Source organism: Camelus dromedarius, chromosome 29 (genome assembly GCF_036321535.1).
Source record: "Camelus dromedarius isolate mCamDro1 chromosome 29, mCamDro1.pat, whole genome shotgun sequence".
In the NCBI taxonomy this organism is placed as follows: Eukaryota; Metazoa; Chordata; class Mammalia; order Artiodactyla; family Camelidae; genus Camelus; species Camelus dromedarius.
The window spans coordinates 13,825,660-13,847,809 of NC_087464.1; the positions used below are offsets into that span (position 1 = coordinate 13,825,660).

A 22,150-nucleotide genomic window follows, 5' to 3' on the forward strand; every position below is an offset into this window, starting at 1 on the left:
CAATTTCTCGTTATTCAGGCCTAAATGTGTCACTAATGCTCTCTGGGAGGCTCTCTGACCGGACCCACTCCCCACATTACTCTGTTGATTCCACACATCCTAGGAGCTCTTGGCCTGCCGGGGACTCTTTCTTGTTGCCCAGTCATCTATGAATATACCTAATTCAGAAGGTGAATACATTTAAATGGCTTAAACATAAAAGGCAGGTTGCCAAGCAATTGGGAAACCATAATACCCTTGTCAGGTTATGTAAGTGAGGAGCTGGCAGGTCACCACTGTCGTTGCTTGGATTGGAACGGCGGCAATAATCACCCTCTTTCTCTTTCTTCTTCTCTTGTTTCTTCTCTCGCTCCCTCCTTTCATCTCTTACCGTAAATCAGCAGCTAAGTCTTAATTTTAAAATATAATCAAAAAATAAAATAAAATGTAATTGCTCTATTCCAGCCAACGTGCACCCGGAACAGCCCTGGGTTCTATGTGTGGAGTAGCTAAGCAGCAAGGTTACTTTTCCTATCGCCAACCTCCCCCCTTTCCTTAAACACCTCCGGGTTCCTGAAACAGCCTCTACCACACCGACCCTTGTAAGAGTAAAAGTTTCCACATCTCACTGCAAGTAACGCAGCTATTGAAATTTCCTGGCACGATTTCAGTTTTAAACTGCGCTGCTCAGGTGTCGGGTGATGACATATGTTTTGGGCTTAAGACTCTTAAATTTTCTCCGCCTGCCTTATTGGTCCTTATGACTCAGGCCTGTAATTTTTGCATCGTGTGGTGTTCACTCAGTGGTTTTTCTGCTGTCTTAAATAGCTGGAACTGGAAAGGGTTTGGGGGAAGTCTGAGGTTCCTGCAAGGTCCTGCAGTGAAGAGAGCGTGCTTTCAGTTAGGAATGTATGATTTTAAACGGGAATCATCATAGTTGCCTATTTAAAAATGTCCATTTCACAGGAAGTCACATTTTCCCCTTGCTCGTCTCATCACTTTCCTTCCCTTCTTCCCGGCTATGCCTGATGATACTCTGCAGTAAGGCTGCCCAGTAGCCCACTGTAACACGATGGCCAGCACTTTGCTTCTGGAGGAAACTCTGTCTTTAGAACCCAGAGCCTGTGCCCTCAGGGAATTTGAACTTTTTTTCTCGTTCACATACTTTCAGGCAAATAATATAGGAAAGAGCAAAGCCAGAGAGACCCGCTGGATGTGATCTGGGAGCAGAATTACCCACTAGGATATTTCAAAGTTTTCTGAGCAAAGCCGATAGCTCTTTAATCTTTCTCTTCGAGATTCGTATCTGTATCTTTCTGTGCTTTATACGACGCCTAAACCTGGTGAAACGTAACATAGCGTAACAACGCGGGATGTGCTGGGGTGGAGCATGCAAAGGTCTCCTTACCAACTCATTTTGGTGCTTGATGCTTCTCCAGGTTAGTGTGATGCCGGACTTTGTCGTGATAGTGCTCAGGCCAGGAGCTCCGACAGGAGATTGCTTAAGCCTTGGCTGTGTCTTTACAAGACATGCTTTCAGAAATAGCTGGTAGTGATTTGGCCCCTCTCTAGGTGGTCTGCAGGTGACAATGCCCTCCTGGGACCTTTTAGAGCTTGAGGGAATTAGTTCATGCTCCTGTGGGCAGAATTAATTCTACTAGGGAGGCCAGGGGCAAAGGAGCTAGTGCCCTGGGGTACCAGTGAGCCAGCGGATCCCAGGCACAATTGCAAAGCATCCCTGAATTAAGCTGATGGGTTGGTGGGGGGTCAGAGGAGGTGCAGCAGCATCTGTCTGCAGTTTTCCTGATGTGTAGTAAATTCCTAAAACCCAATCCAAATGCTGTATTATAATACTGTCTATATTATGTATCATTATAGCACAGATACATTCTTTTTGTTTCCAGCATATTACAATATAACAAAATCTCCAGAGAAGTTCATGCAGTTTGACGCAGATGAGGAGATGCAGATGAATTCATATGTTTATGCAGCGTCTAAAAACTGTTACCTCCGCCTCGATTACACTACTTCCTCTTGGTGATCTGAGAAGTGCCCAGGAATAGATTTCCTGATTTTCTCTTCATTTATACCCATTATCCAAGCCCACTCTCTCTTAGTCAGGGATAGAAAGGCACAAAATAAGAAGGCGAGATCGCCCTTTGCAAAGAAATACGAGTTTGTGATACTGCAAAATTGGATGGTTTCATGAGAAAGAAGACAGTAAAACGATGTTTTCTTTGTGTGTGTGTGGGGCCTTCTTCTTTTATTCATTTTCTAATGTCTCAACTATGTTTCATTGGGGTATAATAACTAACCATTAAATACGGTAAAGGATTGCAGTTAGAGAGTTAGAAGAGGGTCAAGGCTGTATTTTTCAATTTAGTATTCACGAGTCACATGGGACCACTGAGCAATTAAAAGAGAGTAGTCCGAACTGAGATGTCCTGAAAGAGACTTCTGTTAACTTAGTAAAAAAAAATGTAAAATATCTCACCAAGCATTTTTTTTGTATTGATTACTTACTGAAATGGTAATATTTTGAATCTCTTGGGCTACATACAACTTAACATGAAAACTAATTTCATTTTTTAAATTAAAAAATGTGACTATTAGAAAAAAATACATTTTGCATAATATTTCTGTGCCTTGCATTCTATTTCTGTGGGACAGGGAAAGCTTTGCTGCTCAGAGGGTGACCTTTGATGAGCAATCTTGGCATCACTTGGGAAATGGGTAGAAATGCAGGGTGTCAGGCTCCCCTCAGAGTCACTGAAATGGAATCTGCATTTTCACAAGGTCCCTGGAGGCGTCACATGCACAGCACAGTTTGAGAAACACCGCTCTAGATGAGAGAAGCTTCTAAAGGGCCAAAATTCTTTCATTCTCAATTTACCTACTTTCCATGGGGAAACTGGGAGTTCCTTGAGGACAGGGACTCTGCCTAAAACTCCTTGGTTACTCTCCGTATTTGATGTGTCCTTGGCACACAGAAGATACTCAGTAAGTGCTGAATAAATGAACGGGCGCATAATCTTGTCAACCACGTCATGGATACAATTTTTCACTTATTCACTTACTCACGTAAAGTGAAAAAAATCTGATGGGTGACCACTGTTGAGGGCAAATAGTTTAACGTGGTTGTTTTGGTGTCAGAAACACAGAACAATGTGCTATTATCATACGTGAGGAAGCTGACTGGCCTCCCTGTCTAGACTTTGAAAACATTATTCTGACTGCGACATGGGAAATTATCTGAAATGGAGCAAAAGTCCAAATTAGGTCATGGTGCTGCCCTGCTGAAACCTCCATGATTTCCCATCACAACCCAGTCTTTCTCTGTAAGACTCACTGAATCTGGTCTGGTCCACATCACACCCTCTGCTCCAGCCCTACACAACTTTATGTCTTCAACTGGCTAAATGTCCTCAGTGCACGGAGGTCTCTGCTTAGATGTCAACTCCTCGAAAAGCCCTGTCTTCAGCATCTTTCCCAAGATGATGAGCTCCACCCTGCCTCTGAATTCTCTGTCACTTCCCTCGGCGTTATTTTCCTTCGTGGTACTTCCATGATGCTATTGTTTGCCTTCTGCACTGGGAGGCAAGCCCCTGATGGTGGGACTTTGACTCTTCCACTGTGATAGCTCCAGTCCCTATTACAGTGCCCGATGCATCTTAAGAGCTCAGTAAATACTTGTTGAATGAATGAACAAGTGAGTGAGTGGATTTTGAAAAAAAAAATAGTGAATTTGTTTGTTGTGACACAACTGGGCATGGAGCTGTTAATTTACAGGAGCTAATTACACCCATCTACTCAGCAAACATTTCCCAAAAACCCCCAACGTACACAGCTTTAGGAACAGAGAAATAAGGTACAGGGAGCAGGCAGGACAGTGGAAGATACCAAACAAGAAAGTGGATGAGAAGGTTCCTTGGAGAGTTATTTACAGATGCATGGATGGTGTACATCAGGATAATGCCAGAAACCCACACGTGTCATAGAACTTAAGAGATGGGGACTGTTTCTTCCTGGGGCAAGGGGAGGGGTTGAGAAAAGCTTCAGGTTGAAGGCAATGAGAATTTGCCAGGCAGAGAAGCAGGGAAGGACTTCTACATAGAGGGAAGGGCGTGGGCAACAGCACAGAGCCATGGAGGGGAAAGGACAGGCTGTGTTTTGGGAACAGTAGACTATTTGGGAACTGAGACCAGACAGTCTGACCGAGGCCGGCTGGTGGAACGTGCAGTGAGAACTCTGTAAGAAGTGTAGATTCTACTGGAGTTTATCATGTGAAAGGGGATGCAGTCAGATTCGGGATTTTTCTGTTTGGTTTTGGATCTCTTGGGATGCCATGTGGCTGGACCAGATGGTGAGGAAGAGGTTGGATGTGTGCGGTGAAGAAGCAAGAGGGATGCATGATGGAGAGAGAGAGGAGGAATTAGAGAGGGCGGGACTTTGCTGGTCCTGGACATTTTACTTTGAACTTTTCTTCCCTGCTGTGTGTATTTCTTTGTGAAGAAGTTTAAAAGAGCTAAGAAAACGATTCCTGTGCCGCCGTGACAAGATCATGGTCTTCCAGTCAATTTCTGTAGCTCATCAGCCACTCAGGGCCTGAGGTCAGCCTTTGCTCCATGGCCGTCTCCCTGCTGCCCCCAGGAATCCTCAGCAAGGCAAGCGGGGACCATGAGCATCCTCTCTCCTCCCTCTGTCAGTGCAAGAGCCCCTATACCTCTGGAGAAAAGGAAGAAATCTCTTCACAGAAAGAAGTCAGAGCTTCTCAGGCTGTATGTCACTCATCTGGGGGTACAGAGGTCATTCCTCAGGCTTTGAGAAAAGGCAGAGCGGGGGCAAGATCTGAGGCCACTTCTTGCCCCTGGAATAGGGTGGGGGTGAACATGAGGCATTTAGGGTGAACTGAGGATTTTACCTTCCCATTTGGAGCAACCCCAAGTGGAAATAGTTTGGACACTGCAAGCTGGTCAGTTTCTTATTCTCGGGGCATATGGGCCAGAAAGATCATAGCTTCAGAGTTTATAAAAGAGGGCATGTGTTCAGAAGACCCTGCCCGTCTGGGAAGGAATTGTGCCCCAGTGGTCAGCCGCAGCAGGAGAGCTCTGGCCCATGCTTGACTGTTCAGAAGCTATTAGCAGTGATCACCTGCACTGTTTCCTTCTGCTGCTACCTGACTTTTGACTTCGCTTCTCATTAGCACTTGCATCTGAATATTGGAAAAAGAGAAAAGAAAAAAAAAAAAAGAAATGAAGCTGCATGTAATTTTGCTTCTTGTTAGGAGCTCTATGAAGAGAATACAGAAGAATATAATAGAATCAAAGGGAATTGAAACTACTGGCTAAAAAGTTTTATTTTTATCTACCACATTTCACATGGCCATTGATAATCATTGAATTTAGTGCTGTGAAGATCTGAGAGAGCCTTATTTTACAGGTCAGGAACTGAGATTTCAAAAGAGTTTAATTTCCCCAAATCCATTCAATTAGTATGAGGCAGAATTGGGCCTCAAACCCAGCTTGCCTGATGCAAAATTTACATGGTGCTCGTTTGCCCCTCGATATATCATCATGTTTTATCTCAGGAGGATTCATTTCGGCTTTCCTCTGAAGTATACACACAGAATAACACACCGTCAAATGGAAAGAACACTGGATTTTGATTCAGAACACCGAATTTTTTTTCTCATGCCTTCTCTCCTTCCTAGCGTTCTGAGTGAGAAGAGAATAATCCTTGTCTTGCTTACTTCACCTTTTACTCTGAGAACTGAAGGGATAATGAAGGTGAACGAATCTTCTCAGCTGCAAGTTGTGCTAGAAATGTCATGAATCTGTTTACATATAATCTCACACGTTGTAACAAAGCTGGCCTGAATGATTGGTTAGTCTGTCAGAGATCCACCAGTTGTGATAACATTGAATCGATTTAAATGTTACCACAACTGATAATATTTCACATTATTGCAGAAATTCTAAGAAATCAGAAATGTATGAAAAATAAGCGATATAACCTTTGGAGAAAAATGTTTCATTGTTTTTGCAAATGTTAGGACTGTCTACCTGGAAATTTCGATCTAATCAACAGAAAAGTTAAAAAAAAAAAAAGAGTATAAGAAATCTCAGGAACTTGGAAATTCCAGTAAAAAAATTCTCCCTTCTTTTGGAAACCGTGTAAAAAGAACATGTATAATAGAAAACACATATTCCTATTTCTGCAAAATGAGGAGACAGAGTTCTAAGTACTTGTAAGGGGTGTTAAAGGTAGCCAAGTTCTTGCAGAATCTGTGTGGAAGGAACATGCAAAAGAAATGGAAAACAGAGAGGTCAGTACCAGGAGTGATATGATCCAATATGCAGCAAAGATATTTTTCAAACCTGATGATGGGATGAATTCATTTTCAGACAAATGAAGAAGACACAGAAAGGGAGAGTGTTCACTGACAGCCAGACCCATGTCACAGGAAATACTGAAGGGCGATTCTTTAGGCACAAGGAAAATGAAACTTGATAGACGCTTGTAGGTGCAGTAAGGGATGAAGAATAATTAAAAGGGTAAATATACAATTTAATTTAATTTAAATCAACATTGACTTTATAACACAATAAATTGTGCTCTACGCGGAAATTGACACAACATTGTAAACTGACTATAACTCAATTTAAAAAAATGGTAAACAAACAAACAAAAAACAAATGTTTTGTGAGTTTTAAGATTTATAGTGGGAATTAAAACATGGTAGGTTATATTGCATGATGGTAAGTCAAAAGTGCTTACTGTAATCTCTCAAGTAACTAATTAAAGAAGAATAAAAGGATGTATAACTGCCAAACTAAGAGCAGGAAAAAGGACCAGGAAAAAAAATACCCAATCAGTCCAAAGGAACACCAGATAGGAAAGAAAATAGATTCTATAAAAGTTAAGATGAATGGAGAGCAAACAATACAATGATAGCTTTAAACCCACATTTATCATTAGTTGCAAATGCAAATTGACTAAATGTTCCATTTAAAAGAAATAAAAGATTGCTAGGCTGAGTAAAATGCAATATTCAACTATATGATACTTCCAAGGAATAGATATCTACTGAGAAGTGATGGAAAGGTTGAAAGGAAAGGGATGAGAAATGATACATATTGTAAATACTAATCAAAAGGAATCTAACATTAAGAGAGACAGAGGAGAAGCTAAGGAGAAATGCGTTAGCAGAAACAGAGACATACCTTTTATCAGTAACCTGTCCAGTTAGAACAACGTAATGATGGTAAATGTGTCTTCAGTTAAAGCATAGCTTTAAAATAAAGAAATAATTGACAATATAAGGAGAAATAGGGAGATCTAAAATCATCTTTGGAGACTTTTACCTCTTTTTGTAACTCACAGTATAAGGAGACATAATATCAAGGAAGAATATAGAAAATATGAACAATTTAACTAACAGATCTGATCTAATTGGTGTATATGGAACATCGCACTCAACAGCATTCTTTTAAACACATGGGTAACATTCATAAAATTCCATCACACACTGGGGCCAATGGTCCTAAACTGGAAATAACACAAACGCTTATCAACAGGTGAGGGGACAAGCAAATTGTGGCGTATCCATTGCTGTGTGGTACACTGGAATATACGTCAGTGGCTAAAAGGAACAAATTATTGCTATAGGCAACAACATGGATGACTCTCAAAAGCATTATGCTAAGAGAAAGAAGCCAGGCAGAAAGACATGCTGTATGAATCAATTATTACGACATTCCAGAGAAGACAACCCTTTAGAGACGAAAAGTAGATTTGTGGTTGGCAGAGAGTTGTGGTGTGGTGAGATGATTGCCTGCAAAGGTGAAGGAGGGGGATTTCTGTGATAATAATATTCTATAGCATGATTGTAGTGGTTTTACAGCATTTGTCAAAATTCACTAAAGTGTAAAATTAAAATTGGTTAAATTTATTGCGTGTGTGAATTATACCATAAATACAGCTAATTAAAAAAGAGAGATGCAAGAATCTTTATATATCAATGTGGAAAGACCTCCAAAATGTATTAGTAAATGAAAAACACACAGTGCAGAAAACGTTCATAGCGTGCTACTTTTGATGGGAAACATTAATATGATGTGTATTATATAATGGATAAAATTGTTCCCAACACACCTCTTTGCAAATTTTCTCTTTCTCAGAATCTTCTTTCACTGGCATTTTCTTTTCCATTTCTGTTTCCTGGTCTCTTTCCTCAACCTCTTGCCCTTCAGTTTGGTCATTTTTATCCATTCTCTTTCAGTGTTAAGGTCTAGTTGGCTGACTTGACTTTTTTTTTTTTCAACATTAAACTTTTTTTTAAGTTGAAATGTAGTTGATTTACAATGTTGTATTGGTTTCTGAATGTGTAGTGTAGTGAATCAGTCATATATACACACACACACACACACACACATATATGTGTGTGTATATATATATGTATATATATTCTTTTTCATTACAGGTTACTACCAGCAATTGAATATAGTTCCCTGTGCTGTACAGTAGGACCTTGTTATTTATCTATTCTGTACATAGTAGTTTGCATCAGCCAATCCTGGACTCCCAATTTATCCCTCCCTTCCCCTTTCCCCGCTGGTAACCATAAGTTTGGTTTCTATGTCTATGAGTCTCTTTCTGTTTTGTAAGTAAGTTTATTCATGTCATTTTTTTAGACTCCACTTATAAGTGATATCATATGGTATTTTTCTTTCTCTGTCTGACTTCCTTCACTCAGCAAGTCTTGACCTTGACCTTGACCTTGACCTTGAAATCACAGCCTGCTCTTTTGGCCATTTCTCCTACGGTCTTCAGCTCCAACAAGAACTCCCATCTGATCACACCCTTGCAGAACGATCTTCCATGGTGCTTCCTTCCGCAGCTTCTAGGATTGTTTCCAAACTGCTTAGCGTGGGCTAAAAGGTCTGTGTAAGAGAAACAGGCACAGACTTAGCTTCATAGCATCTCCCTGCTTCTTCCCACCATATAGCTAGTGCTTCAGGCACATAAATTCACATCCCTCTTCTTCACACACTTGTGCTCTGTGACCTCATTATTTTGCAAAGACGCCTACTTAGCCCCTTTCCATCACCTCCCTCCTTTCTCTTCTTCATCTGGCAAACTCTCACTCAAACTGGATGAACCAGAGCCAATGTCACCTCTTCTGTGAACATTCATTTATTTTCTCTTTCTCTTTTGTGGTTGACTACTATTGGAGCATATTTTCCCTTTATGAAAATTGACATATGATTATGATTTTCTGAAGAGACGAACATTCTAGATTGGGATAAAAAGGACATGAAATTTACCCAGATGGCCTCCCCTCACAGATGTGTCTCTGTGTATAGACAGCTTTGAGTATCTGCAATTACACACAAATGGCATCCATTATGATACAACCTTCTTTCCTACATTTTTTTTCACTCATCGTTATGGAGCAGATATCTTCCAGTGTCACCAGAAAGAAATCTATGTGCCATTGTTAATGATTGCATAGTATTCTGTTTTATGAATCATTTCCTTAACTAATTTCCTGTGGATGAACATTCAAGTCATTTCTAGTTACTCGCATTACCGTCAATAATGTCACAATGAGTATTTCCACTGTGCTTTGGAAATGTCTTGACAAATGTCCCTGATCACATTGGATCATAATTATCTGTGTGCTTGTCCTTCTCACCAGACTATTATTAGTTCCCTGGCCACAAAAATCATGACTTCTTTTAGAATCTCCAGAACCTTACAGAGCATCATTAGGAGCCTAATATATATTGCTGAAAGAAAGAAAGAGGTAATAAATGAATGGATGTTTATACAGTTGGGTGCACATGTGTATCATCACATGTCTTCAGTTCTCACTCAGTTTTTCACTGGCCTTGAGTCTGATATCTCTCAGGCATGATACAACCCCCTACTTGTTTCTAACAGATGTCATTACCACTGACATATATTCAATATGTAGCTTTACGAATTAGAAAATTGCCAACCATGACTCCTCCATAGATTTTGATGGCCTCCAGAATAGATTTTATAAATTGCAGAGTAAAGAAAAAGGCAGATACCTGACACTCTTGGCCCTACCCTAAACAGAGATGAGTTATTAAAATTTAAACTGTCAATGATAAAAAAAAAAACACATAGTATGGGCATTGCATGCTACATCCAGCTGTGCTCTATCATGGGTTCTCTGGAGCACCATTTGCTGCTGCAGCTGAATGGTCCCATAAGTTTAACTCACCAAGACGACTGCAAAATTGCCTTCAATCACAGAGAGGAAGAGAGGAAAAATCAACTAGCAAGGGCTAAAATGCTGCTTATGCTTATGTCTTCGTGAGAACCAGGTTTTCCCTATTGCTTCTTCAGGAAGCTCAGAACAGCCTGCTAGGTCTCGTGGTGAATTAACAATACAGCAGATTATCAACCTGACTCTCCATAGGGAAGAAGCATATCATTGACATTTCTTTGCAAGGGCTGCATTTGGCTTATTGACTAATGCACAGCATTATACTGAGTATCAGGCAATGGGACTCAACTGGCCCAGACAATGAGAATGTTCAGTTGGTGTTGAAAATTTCCAAGAGCTTAAGCTATTTTTTTAAAAATGTCTTCTTGCTGGGCTGGGAGCATTTACTGTTGTTGTTCAATATGCTGTAAATGAACACAGTTCAAAAACCACAAAGAGAGTGATATGGAATTATAGGACTGAAAATAGGCAGCTGATTGGGTACAAATTCATCAAGCCTCTTTATTTCTCAGAAGGTTTTTATTGGTGTGCCAATACAGCTTGCTTTGGAAGGAGTGAAAAGTGATTGTGAGCAAATGATATAGTGGGAAAGTTGACCTTCAGCTAACTTCAACTGTGCTCAGCTAGCTGACTGTGTATCTCCCCCACTGTCCTGCCCAAGATGCTTATTTAGTGAGTTCCAGTTAGCAAATCATTAGTTTTACATGCAGAACACCCAACCCAATACTCAATTTCTTTAGAAACTTACATCATTCATCTCAGATAGGAAATGGTGGGGCTGGAATTTGAACTTTGGAAATACGGCTCTAAGAGTTGTTCTCTACTCCACTAGGCTATTCTGTCTCTGAATAAGCAAATGTATTATCTACAATAATGTCAGAGTTATTTTTTGAAGCACAGTCTTTGGCATGCCTTTCTCCTATTGAAAAGCCATCATTTGCTCTCTATTTCTTAACTATTTTCTCTGGGACACACATAAAAAATATTTTCATTACAACTTTCTCACTCTTTTCTCCCCAGTCCAGAAAGCACTCTTGGATGCATGCTGTTCTGGATAAAATTATAAGATTGACTTTAAACCTGATCTTATATTCATATAAGTCAGACTAGAGTTTAATGAGATGTAGCAGAAATGTGATTACATTTACCTAGCCAATTAGTGATTTATTGGGCTCAAATATCCAGAAACACTGAAGAAGCTAGTGAAGATGCAGGGTAGCCACTTCAGGAATTTTTCAAGAACCCAGACTCTTTCTACCATCCTATCATGCGACGTTGAGTCTCAAGTTGGCTTTCTCACCTGAAAGGATCATATCTGTGTTCAAGGAACGAAGAAGAGAAGGGGAAGGATAAGAAACAAACACCAATAAGGCATTTGCCAGGTGAAATGGTGCCCTTTACTCAGTTTTCCAGAAAAACTTATCCCCTGCTACCATTTATATCTCATTGGCCACAGCTCTGTCACATGGCCACGTCTGCCTACAAGAGGATCCACAAAACTGGGTGTTTTCATCTAGGCATTCCCCCACCCCCTGCCAAATCAGGGATCTGGTAGTAGGAAAGAAAGGGAGAAAGGCTACTGGGCAGGAAACCATCATTTTATGTAATATGTGTAGGTATATATGTGTGTATATGTCTATGTATGTATATATATAATGTTTATAAAGTATACACTATAAATATGTTATATATATACACATATGTATGTATAACAAGTAAACATTTACACTTTTATTAGTAACCAGTGATTCTGCCATAGATCTCCTCACAGATCATAGCATACCAGTGAGATACTGACTACGTGGTTGAGAACCTCTGATCTACAGAATGAAATCCAAATCCTTAAACAAAGTATAAGTAGGGATCTTCCCAGTTTGACACCAGCCTACTTTCCTAAATTCATGAGCTACCACCTCCTGTCCTGTGCTTCTGCCATTCATCGTTTTTCTTTATTCTTGAATGTGCCAGTTTTTATTCCTCTGTGTTCTTTGTGTGTTCTTTGCCTAGAAGACCCTTTCTCACCTTCTCTCTCTAGTTAGATGACACTTATTCTGTAGGGCCCAGTCTAAATAGCATCACATTTCTGGAAATGTCCTTCCCTCTCTCCATTGGATGTATTTTTGGTGCTTTATATACACCTACACTAGCTCACTTGTCATTATTTGCTTGTGTGTTTGTCACTACTGACAAATGCTTTGGCCTCTTACAGAATAAGGACTGTAATAGATTCAACTTTTTTTCTACCCAGTGCCTCCTGCTGTTCCTAGAATATGTTCGAGACACCTGCTTAAGAAAAAACATAGCTGAATATTGTTCCCAACATATAAAGATCTACACATATATATAGATAAATATATCTACATAAAGTATATATGTAGATATATACTTTAAAGTATATATATATAAAGTAACCTGCTCTCACATAGTGAGTAAAAATGAATGGATATATGCCCCTTAAACCTACATCCCATTGGCTGTTGACAGATAAGGGTTTGTTTTGTTTTAATTGATGATAACAGTAATATAATTTGGTAATTAAAAGTTTCTCTGTATTTTCTTACTTGTTCTTTAACTGTTATTGAGAGTAATTCAGTTTTGTCTTTCTTTGTATAGAATTAGGGGCACAGTTTATTCCATCAGAAAGAGTACTGTTTAAGAGAAGAAAAGCTGTATTTAACTCATAGTGATTTGAATGACTGGGAACAAAATGACTAGTGTAACTCTTAGGCTGCTTAGTGGCTAAGGTATTTCTAGTTTGCAAATGTTTAGTTCTCGTCAGTAGAGTGGGTTTCGCAGCAATAAGGAATTGAGGATACAGAAGCAAAAGAGAGTCAAAAACCCACACAGAATGGAACGAGGGGTTAGAGCAGACTTGGGGAATTGCTTGTGTGATACCACGTGTTCCCTCCTTATTCCCAAGTGTATAGGGATAGACATCACTAATCAACCAAAAGACATTTTCCACCAGAGCCCAGAAGAGGTCCCAGAATAGGTCTTAACACTACGATGCTTCATGTCTCTTCTATCAGCAAAGAAAGAATAAGTCTTTCATGAATGAATTCTTGATAAATCTGTTCATGTCAATACACTCCCTGTGATTGGCAGAGAGTGTTTTCCTGATTTCTTTTGCAAAGGGAAGGAAGTATTGCAAGACTGAGAATGAGCTTCCTAGTGCCTCCCTTTTGTGTGAAATCTCCCCAGGATTGGGTTCAGTGTCATAAAGTCCATCACAAAGTCCCCAATACAGTTTCTGCACTTGACTCCTATTTTTACTGGGAAATGAGAGGGACCATCCTAACCATGGACTTTATAATTGAGAAGGGAGGGAAATAACACATACATACTGAATGGCAAGCAATATGCCAAGTGCTTTATAATTATGTCCTTTTGTTTTTTATAACAACCATGCGAGGTCAGAATCATTGTCCTCATTTTACAGATGAGAAAGCAGCCTTGGAGAAATTAAGTCATTTGGCTGAGATCTTATGACTGGTAAATGACAAAGATAAGATTCAGCCTTAGATCTGGGACATCCAGCATCATGCTATTGGACTCTGAAGAGTAAATTGCCTCCTTGGTGGCCTTGCTAATATCTGATTCTTGGCTTCTTTTTATGCCACTAAGTGCTTATGCTTTTGATAACAGGCTTGAGCTTTAACTTTATACTCTCTTGAGGCTTGCAAACCATAGAGGCAGATGGAAAATGGATAAATGCACATTAGATATGTATTAGAAACAGTCAACCAATTTCAGACTTCCTGCCAGTCAGGTGTAATTCTGGCTTCCTGGAGATTATTTTGATGGACATGGAAAGTGTATTTAGGCTTAATTTTCTTGTGTCTCTTTCTCTGCAGGGCAGCGCCCGTACCAGGTGCTCACTGCTCGAGTTCACCCAGGAGAGAGCAATGCCAGCTGGGTGATGAAGGGGACCTTGGAGTTCCTGGTCAGCAGTGACCCTGTGGCTAGGCTCTTGAGGGAAAACTTCATTTTCAAGATCATCCCCATGCTCAATCCAGATGGTGTCATCAATGGCAAGTATGTCTGGCACTTGGCCCAACCTAGCCTGCATTTATGTTACCATCATAGCACATCATTGTTTTGCCCAGAGGGTTTGATTGGAGAGGTCTTGGTACTCTGGCAGGAATAAATTCTCTTGGGTTCTGGTACCTGGTACAAATAACAATGTCTTCTCCGTTCATACTGATGTCAGTCTTATGAGACTTTGAATAGAAAGACTCACAGGTAATTAATAACAGAGGACTCTTTAGAAATAATCTAATCTAACACTCTCCTTTTAAAAAGGAGGGAACTGGTGTCCATGATAATCAAAAGACTCCCCCAAGTTACTTGGAGAATTAGTGGCAAAGTCAAGGCTCAAACTGAGATTTCCTTGAAGTGAAGATCAATGCTTTTATTTGCTTACTTATATTTATGGCAGATAAATCTTTATTCTCAGTTGCATTTTACTGAGTTTCGGTTACAGCTATAATACGAGTGTCACTTTATCTAAATGGAATGGCTCAAATGGTTGAAAAAATGGCTGTGGAATGACTAAAAATGGAATGATTGAAAAAATGGTTGGCCAAACAAGAGAAGGCTAGGGTAGTGCTTCTGACCTACCTCCCAGTGGGTGGGGGTCAGGGTTAACGTTCACAAATACCCGCCTCAAACTGTGGGAAAGGACTAAAGCCCCTTCTGATGGTAATAAATGATTCTTTTTACTATAGGATTGGACATTGGTATCCAATGGAAAAAAAACAGAATACAAGATAAACAGAAAAATTGAAAGGAACACTAATTTCAAAAGCTAAAAATGAAAAAGAAGTTACAATTTAAAGTATTAGTATTAACGAGGCAAAAGCACACATTTAGAAACCTGAGAAAGTAGAGCAATATTGAAAAGGTGAAACAGAAGAGATAAAATGAGAATCATAAAGAAATAAAAAAAGAAAACAAATATTTCAGAGATAAAGTTAAAATGACTTAAAGTAAATAAGGAAATGTTTTAAGAAATACAAAATAGTAATTTTTCTTCAGGAAAAAATACTAAATAAATGTTAAATGGCTGAGAATAGATTAGCTTCAAAGGATAAGCTCAAAAAAATACTGGTAAGTTTAAAAGGTTAAAGATATAAAGATGATAAAACATAGGAAGAGGATCAGAACAAATTCCAAATGATGAAATATTTTAAGTTATGTCAAAATGCAAGCAAGTCAAAGCTAAAGACTGTAAAAATAAAATTTTAATAGATAAAAAGTGGAAAAGAAGATAAGTAGGTAAGGAAGGCATTGGTGTGTTCCTTACAAGAGTCCTGGCTTTGTAGCTCCCAGACTTCCTTTGTTTTTTGTTTTTTTGGGTGGAAGTTTTGGGTAGGCAGAGAGCTGGGTCCTTCCTCTTTGCATATGGTGATTGGTTGGTCTTCAAGCTCATATGCGGAGTGGGAGGCCAAGTCCTTCAGCAGATGACATCAATCAGGCCTCTGGCAGCAATCAGTCTTCTTAGATCTCAAGTTGAACGAAGCCCTAAAGCAGTGTTCTTTCCTGGTCCAACAGAACTCAGCTGGCCCCCTACCACGCATTCCTTTGGTTCTGGAGATCAGCTCCTGGGCATCTGTGAATGACCCCTCCCTGTTTGAGGAGCTGAGGATTTTACTAGCAAGCTTACTTAGCCTTAAATGAATGGAAAACAGCTATGCAAGCCATCTTGATGGACACGATCCCATTTCAACATTTTCTCATCCAAGTTGGCTCTTTTCTGGAGTTACACATTCCACTGAATTGTCTGGAGTCTGGTAGAGAATGGAAAGAACACTGGGTTCAGAGTCATAACTCTAGTTTGGAATTCTGGCTCTTTCCCTGACCTACTCCGTTTTCTCTCCTGTTGGAAGAGGAAGCTCCCTGTTGACCTGTCTGGGTAAAGGTCTTATAAGCCCAAGGTAATATTCAAGCTCTGGGATAAATACTGTAGTTTCTTCCATTTCAGAGGCTCGCACCTCTGAATCAGAGGCTGATCCAGGTCTTTGGTTGAAAGGTTAATGTGGTCTCGGTCCCTGAACATCCTCCTGGCCTGCACACACATTATTTCTAGCTCACAGCTGGTTGCTTTGGGCTCCCTAATGTCAGGCCAGCTTCTTCTCTGTGACACTGCCATTCATCATCATTACTGTTATTTATTATGACTAAATTACCCTTTTTATTTATATAGCATCGTTCATCATGGAGCCCACGGCACTTGGTAGGTTACTTGGCTCACCCAAACAATTCTGGCTGAAAGGGATTTGGAAGTCATAGCATCATTCTTCCGAAAGGAAAATCCCCAGGTCACAGCACATCATTACCAAAGGACTCGAGACTGCCGCGGAATCGTAACATCTCACAATAAGAGGGCTTAGAAGTCTCAGCTCATGAGCCCTTCTTAGAGCATACCTAACATATGGCTTATCTAACTTGCACTTGAACTCTCCCTTGACTTTCCACCTCAGGCCAGCCCCATTCCATAGTGTATAATTAAGTGGATGTGTTTTTCTGTGTTTTGATCCTTGCCTTGTGAATTTTACACATTTTGCCTAAAATGTGTAACAGTGAGGATAAGACCCAATCCCAACGTTTTACTTGCCTTAACTCCCCCATGTGAAGCCCTCTCCGAGTCTGACGCAGTTCACCTAAACATTGCTTGTGTGGTACTGTTTTTGATGCTCATTGATTTTCTTTGGACACGTTCCTGTTAATAGGCTTCTTCAAGTCAACAGGACTGCCCTGTGTGTGGTCTGACCAGCAAAGAGGCAAGCTTTGCCTAAAGATTAGAGAGCTGAAACCTGAACTTGGCACTTAACCTACTACACTGTGCTTTTCCTTCATAAAAAATCATGGGCCCCCCATGGAGTTTGCAAAACTGTGTAAAGGTGGGGTAGCTTCTTTGTGCAGTGATGGTAATGGAGCCTCTGAGGTTGGCTGGGAGGTTTTGATAGCAGTGGTCAGGGAGACAAAGCCAGGATTTTCAGTAAAAATATACTGGGTCTTGCCAAGCCAAAGATCTCTTAGCAACATACGTCTGTAACAGGAAAACAAAATACAAAGATGGTTTCCAAAAGAAATAATCTACCATCTTGTTGGCTTGGTAGGTTTTATGGAACTGGGCTGATTTGTAAGTAATCCAGGAGGACTGATGCAGTGTTCCCTTGACTCATAATTCTTTCCAACATGGGATACAAGAACAAGGAGACAACCAACTGGGTGAGAGCAGAAATGACAATGGTGGCTTGATTAGAGTGTGGAGTGGGGAGAAGGCAGGCGATTCCAGAACTGCTTAAAAGTGCTATATGACCTGTAAGTGAGAGAGAGAGGAAATGGAGCACGATTCCCAATTTTGGGGCTTTGGTTGTTGGGAGGATGGCAGTGACAAAATAATTTTTACAAAAGCAATGCAGAGGCCAACATTTTATTCCCAGCAGAATCAGAGTATATTTATTCTTAGTAGATACACAACTCTATAAACTTGACTGCTGTCTTCCAAGGCCATTGCAGAACAGAAGTAAACAACAAGATCAAAGGGCATACTAGGAGTAAACACGCCAAAGTATTAAGAAGTAATAGCTGAATGCTCTGGGGGAAACAAATGAAACTATAAAACTCAGATAAAAATCTTGACAGTTTTAACTATCCGGGACCCTTTAAATTTAGTATCGATAGTCTTTTACTCAGTGTGTTGTGAAGGCTTTATTTTACTACCATAGGAACACTCACAGACTTTATGTAAAAAATATTTAGTACCTTTTATGGGCCAGGAAAGAACCTTGGCTTTTTACATGTATTTTCTTATTTAGTAACTATGGCCCAACCAAAGTATATCTTCTGCGTAATTTCTAGATACAAAAGCACGAGTATCTGTACGGAGAGGAACTCTTGGGTGAAATTTAAACAGCTGGTGTTACAGAGCCAGGACTAGAACTTCTGTCCATCCTACATTACTTGCCTATGGAGATTTAAGGACATTAGAATAAAAGAACCTTAAAATGTTCTAGCTGGGAGAGTTCTTGTGTATTATTTAGTCCCAGTCCTTCAAATAAGAAAATCGAGACTAAAGAGGTAACATGAGTTATTCAAGGTCACATAGCCTAGTTCAAGGCAGAAATGGCATGAACAAGTGTCTAGATAATTAAAACACTCTCTCTCTCACACCCACACACACACCCATGCCCAGGGTTGTATAGCTAGCTTGTGACGGAGCTGAGATTTGGACCCGGTCTGTCTACCTCCGGACCCCATGTTCATTTCAGCCTATCAGCTCTTCCCAAACTTGGATGGAGATACAAGCAAAGCCTCAGCCCCATCAGCAGATGGTCTCTGAGGTCAGTCTTGTTGACCTGGACCTTCACATCCAGTATGTCTGGGATGGACCAAGCCATACCTTCCCAGCCCTCGGCAGTTTTGGCCCAGGATGCATGAATTAGCTCCTCCTCCTTCTTCCTTCATGGAATTTGAATTCCCAACGTGGCTTGGGCCTCGACACTCTGCCGTTTCCTGCCAGCTTTCTCCATTGGAGAAGACACGTCCTTCCTGTTGCTGCCAACTTTTGGCTGTAAACAGCACCCAGCTGACTTTGAATAGTTTCGGTCATGGGGCTCCCATTCCACAGTACATTTTTACTCAAGTAACTATTCAGGATCGCCAAGCGCTTACAATGATCCCTATTGGGCTCACTTCACCTTCCCTCCTGTTTTAATATGTCCAGGGCTTCCCTCTGATGCGACCTCAGCGCTAACTTTTTTCAAATCTCTTCAAATAATAACGTGGAGCAGTGACTCTCAGAGTTTCGGATTTCACAGATCAGTTACATTTGAAAAAAATGGTAAAAGTGGAAGATGCTCTCTGAGCTCCCAACAGCCGACTAGTTCAACATCTAATTCAACATTAGATGTTTTTCAGGCTGCCTCCCCTCCATTCAATCATACAGGTAACTCAGGGGCTTGTGCTGCTGGATCTTTAGATCGTGGCAGTGAGCACACTTGCTATTCATGTTATGATACATGGTGCTACTGGTCACACAGACGTCCCTGTGGGTGGAGAGCAGCGTAGTCACCGAATGGATTGGTTATCCCCATTGTCAGTCTTTCTGGAAAGGAGCAGATCCTGGAACAAGAAAAGATATCTGAAAAATGGACCTTTAGTGGGAAGAGTTAATTGTCCTGAGCTTGGATTTGGAGAAACTCTGGTCTAACCAGAGGGTCCCCCTAGGTTATATGGAGGAGGCCAGAAGAGACAGTCCCTCAAGGGGCCACGTGAGAATGAGAACAGCCATACCAATGATCAGTTTTACATTTTTTTTGTGAGTAGTCATCAACTGTTATATCATTTATGCTTAGCGAAATGTTAATAAGCCTTTCCGTCTTGTTTCAGTGGTGCTATTGAGATGGAAAGGAAATGTCTATGCCTCCAATTGGTGAGGGGGATAAGTGGCAGTCAGACTTAGAGAAATCCCTAAGGGAACAGTGAATATTAAGTACAATGGTTAATATGTTTTAACAGCCATGGTCAGTAAAATTAGGACGTTAAAAAAAATTGCTTTATTGTTTTCTAACCATAACAGTGATAAATGATACAGTCAAGATAATGGGGGTTTCAAAAGATGAGACTTGATTCACACAGGTGGTAGAAGTCTGAAAGTTCAAAAAGGGGATGCAGAAGAAACCGAGAGATTAATATTGGCAGAGGCAGGCACTGCCTGCAAGGAAGGGGAAGCCAAGGGAAGAGGTGGAGTTACGAGAACCCAGGGGCTGAGAGGCTCCGTGATGCGGATGTTTGGACCTCTGAGAAGGGAGTCTGGCTTGACAAGGGCTTCAGTGGGCCAAGCGGCGTAGGGTATCCGAACGGCAAGGGGACGCATCCCACCTGCTGCTGGCGCCTGTGAGAGGGTGCAGCAATGCTGGGATTGTGCCAACCACCCGCTGCTGCTCTAGTCTCATTCCCTAGACCGGGGAAACAGAGGGGGTGTCCTTTCTTCCTCCTCCTGCCTGGCTAGCTCCCTCTAGTGCCCCCTGTTGGCTGAACCAGCAGCAAGCCAAATGGCAAGGGACTCTGAGCATCGTGATTTGCAGAGTTTTAGCTGCAGTGTGACAGAGCAGAGGCTCGACGTGTGGGCCGAGCGCTCAGAGACAACTGGTGAAAAACAAACACAAAGCGTCTGTTGACCGAGTATCCAACACACACTCGCATCGGGCTTATTACTGTGTATATATGACTTCTTTGTTTTCAAAAAAATAAAATGGTTTTATTGTTTCCAATGGAAAAAAAAATGTAGAAAATCCCAGTGCAGAGAGAAAAGCTTAAAGAATAAATTAAAAAGTGCCCAATTCGGGGCTACTGCATTGCATTACTCTGAGGGGCATTGCTCACATTTATAAACTGTGATAATTACATAGTGCTCATAGAATTCTGTAACATGGAGGACCTCCCTGAATCAGGCTGCCCACAGATAAACATTATTAGCAAGTCGAAGTAGACTCATTAAGCATTTGTGTGTAAAGCCACAGCTTCAGGTGTATCAGCTGTTTCTTTAAATATATTTCCATATCCATGCCTATTTTAAGCTCCATAAGGCAATATATTTTGTAGTATAGTTTATAAACTAACAGCGTCTTCCTATGACAAAGAATACACATGGCATGATTAGTTTTTTAAAGTAGCAATCTCATAGTATCGATGGGCCATAATTAAACAATTCTCCATTATAAACAACAGACAGATGAGCACTCTTGTTAGTTTCTTGCTGAAATTTCTCCAGTCATTTCCTTTAGATACATTCCTAAAAGTAGTCTGTTGAGGCAAACGTTATGCGTATTTTATATTTGCCACATAGCATAGCAGACACTCAGATATGTGTTCCTCCTGGTTGCCCTTTTTACCTTGTTAACACTGAACGTTGTCAATCTTTTTATTCTTTGTCAATGTGACAGGGTGAAAATATGATTTTTATTTTAATTTTTTGTAATTTCTGGACAGTCATCTGGTGACTCTCCTTTTGACTGTTTTAGCCTAGAACTTGGGAGATAGCAAGTGCCTAGTACATATCTGTTGAGTCACACTCGGAGTGCACCTGACCTTTCTAACGTCTCTCTCTCACCGTGTGGCCCTCCAGATAGGCCACCGTGTGGCCCCTCGCCGTGTGGCCCTCCACATTCTAGACCAGAGCAGGGGCTCTAAAGGACTTCTGAGTTACCTCCATCAGAAATGAACGGTTGGATACATATTCAGTTAAATATTAGCACTTAAGTATTGGTGTTTACTGCAGGTTAGGTTGGATGGGAAAATGTGTATCCTACCCATTTGAACCTGAAGGCATGATAATTATTTATCCTTCTCCTCCATTTAGTCACCTCCATTCTTTGGAGAACAACAGAGGACACATCAGGGAGCCTGACTTTATGTCTGGACAGTCTCTAGCAGGCTAGGGCTTAATAAGTGTGGGGCCTGTGGATCCTCCCAAGATGGGAAGATTTGTGCCGTGAAGACTCCTGCTAGATCATCACGGAGGTGGGTGGCTGGCTTCTCCGCAGACTCACCATCCACATTTGGCTTCTGAAGCACAGATTTTCTGCGTGCCTGTGAGTGTGGGTTCTGCAGTACTCCCCAGAAAGCCAGGGTAGTGGACCACACTCCTCTGTAGGAGGGAGAAGGAGGAGCAGGAAAAAGCAGGGGAGACCAGTAAAGACAGAGGGTTACTGGGTATCAGATGGTCAGCCTCCCCGTAGGTCTCTTGTTCTTGCTCTCACTCAGAAAGGCACGGTGCCCCCTGTCTGGAGGCCCAAGCGATCCCACCTAAAGGGCCTATCAGGAGAACGTTCTACACGCTCTGTGGCCTTCGGGAAGATGACTGAGTGAGTTGGTGTTGTCTGTAAAAAGGATGCTGACGGT

General features: G+C 41.0%; 1 protein-coding gene across 1 annotated transcript in view; it reads left to right on the forward strand.

The window, feature by feature from the left end:
- The window catches only part of AGBL1 (AGBL carboxypeptidase 1), a 599,934-nt gene that overhangs the window by 212,242 nt on the left and 365,542 nt on the right, over positions 1-22,150 (forward strand). Inside the window, exon 18 of the mRNA XM_064480565.1 lies at positions 14,095-14,275. Within this exon, the coding sequence (XP_064336635.1) occupies positions 14,095-14,275 (181 nt within the window). The remainder of the gene's footprint in view (positions 1-14,094; positions 14,276-22,150) is intronic.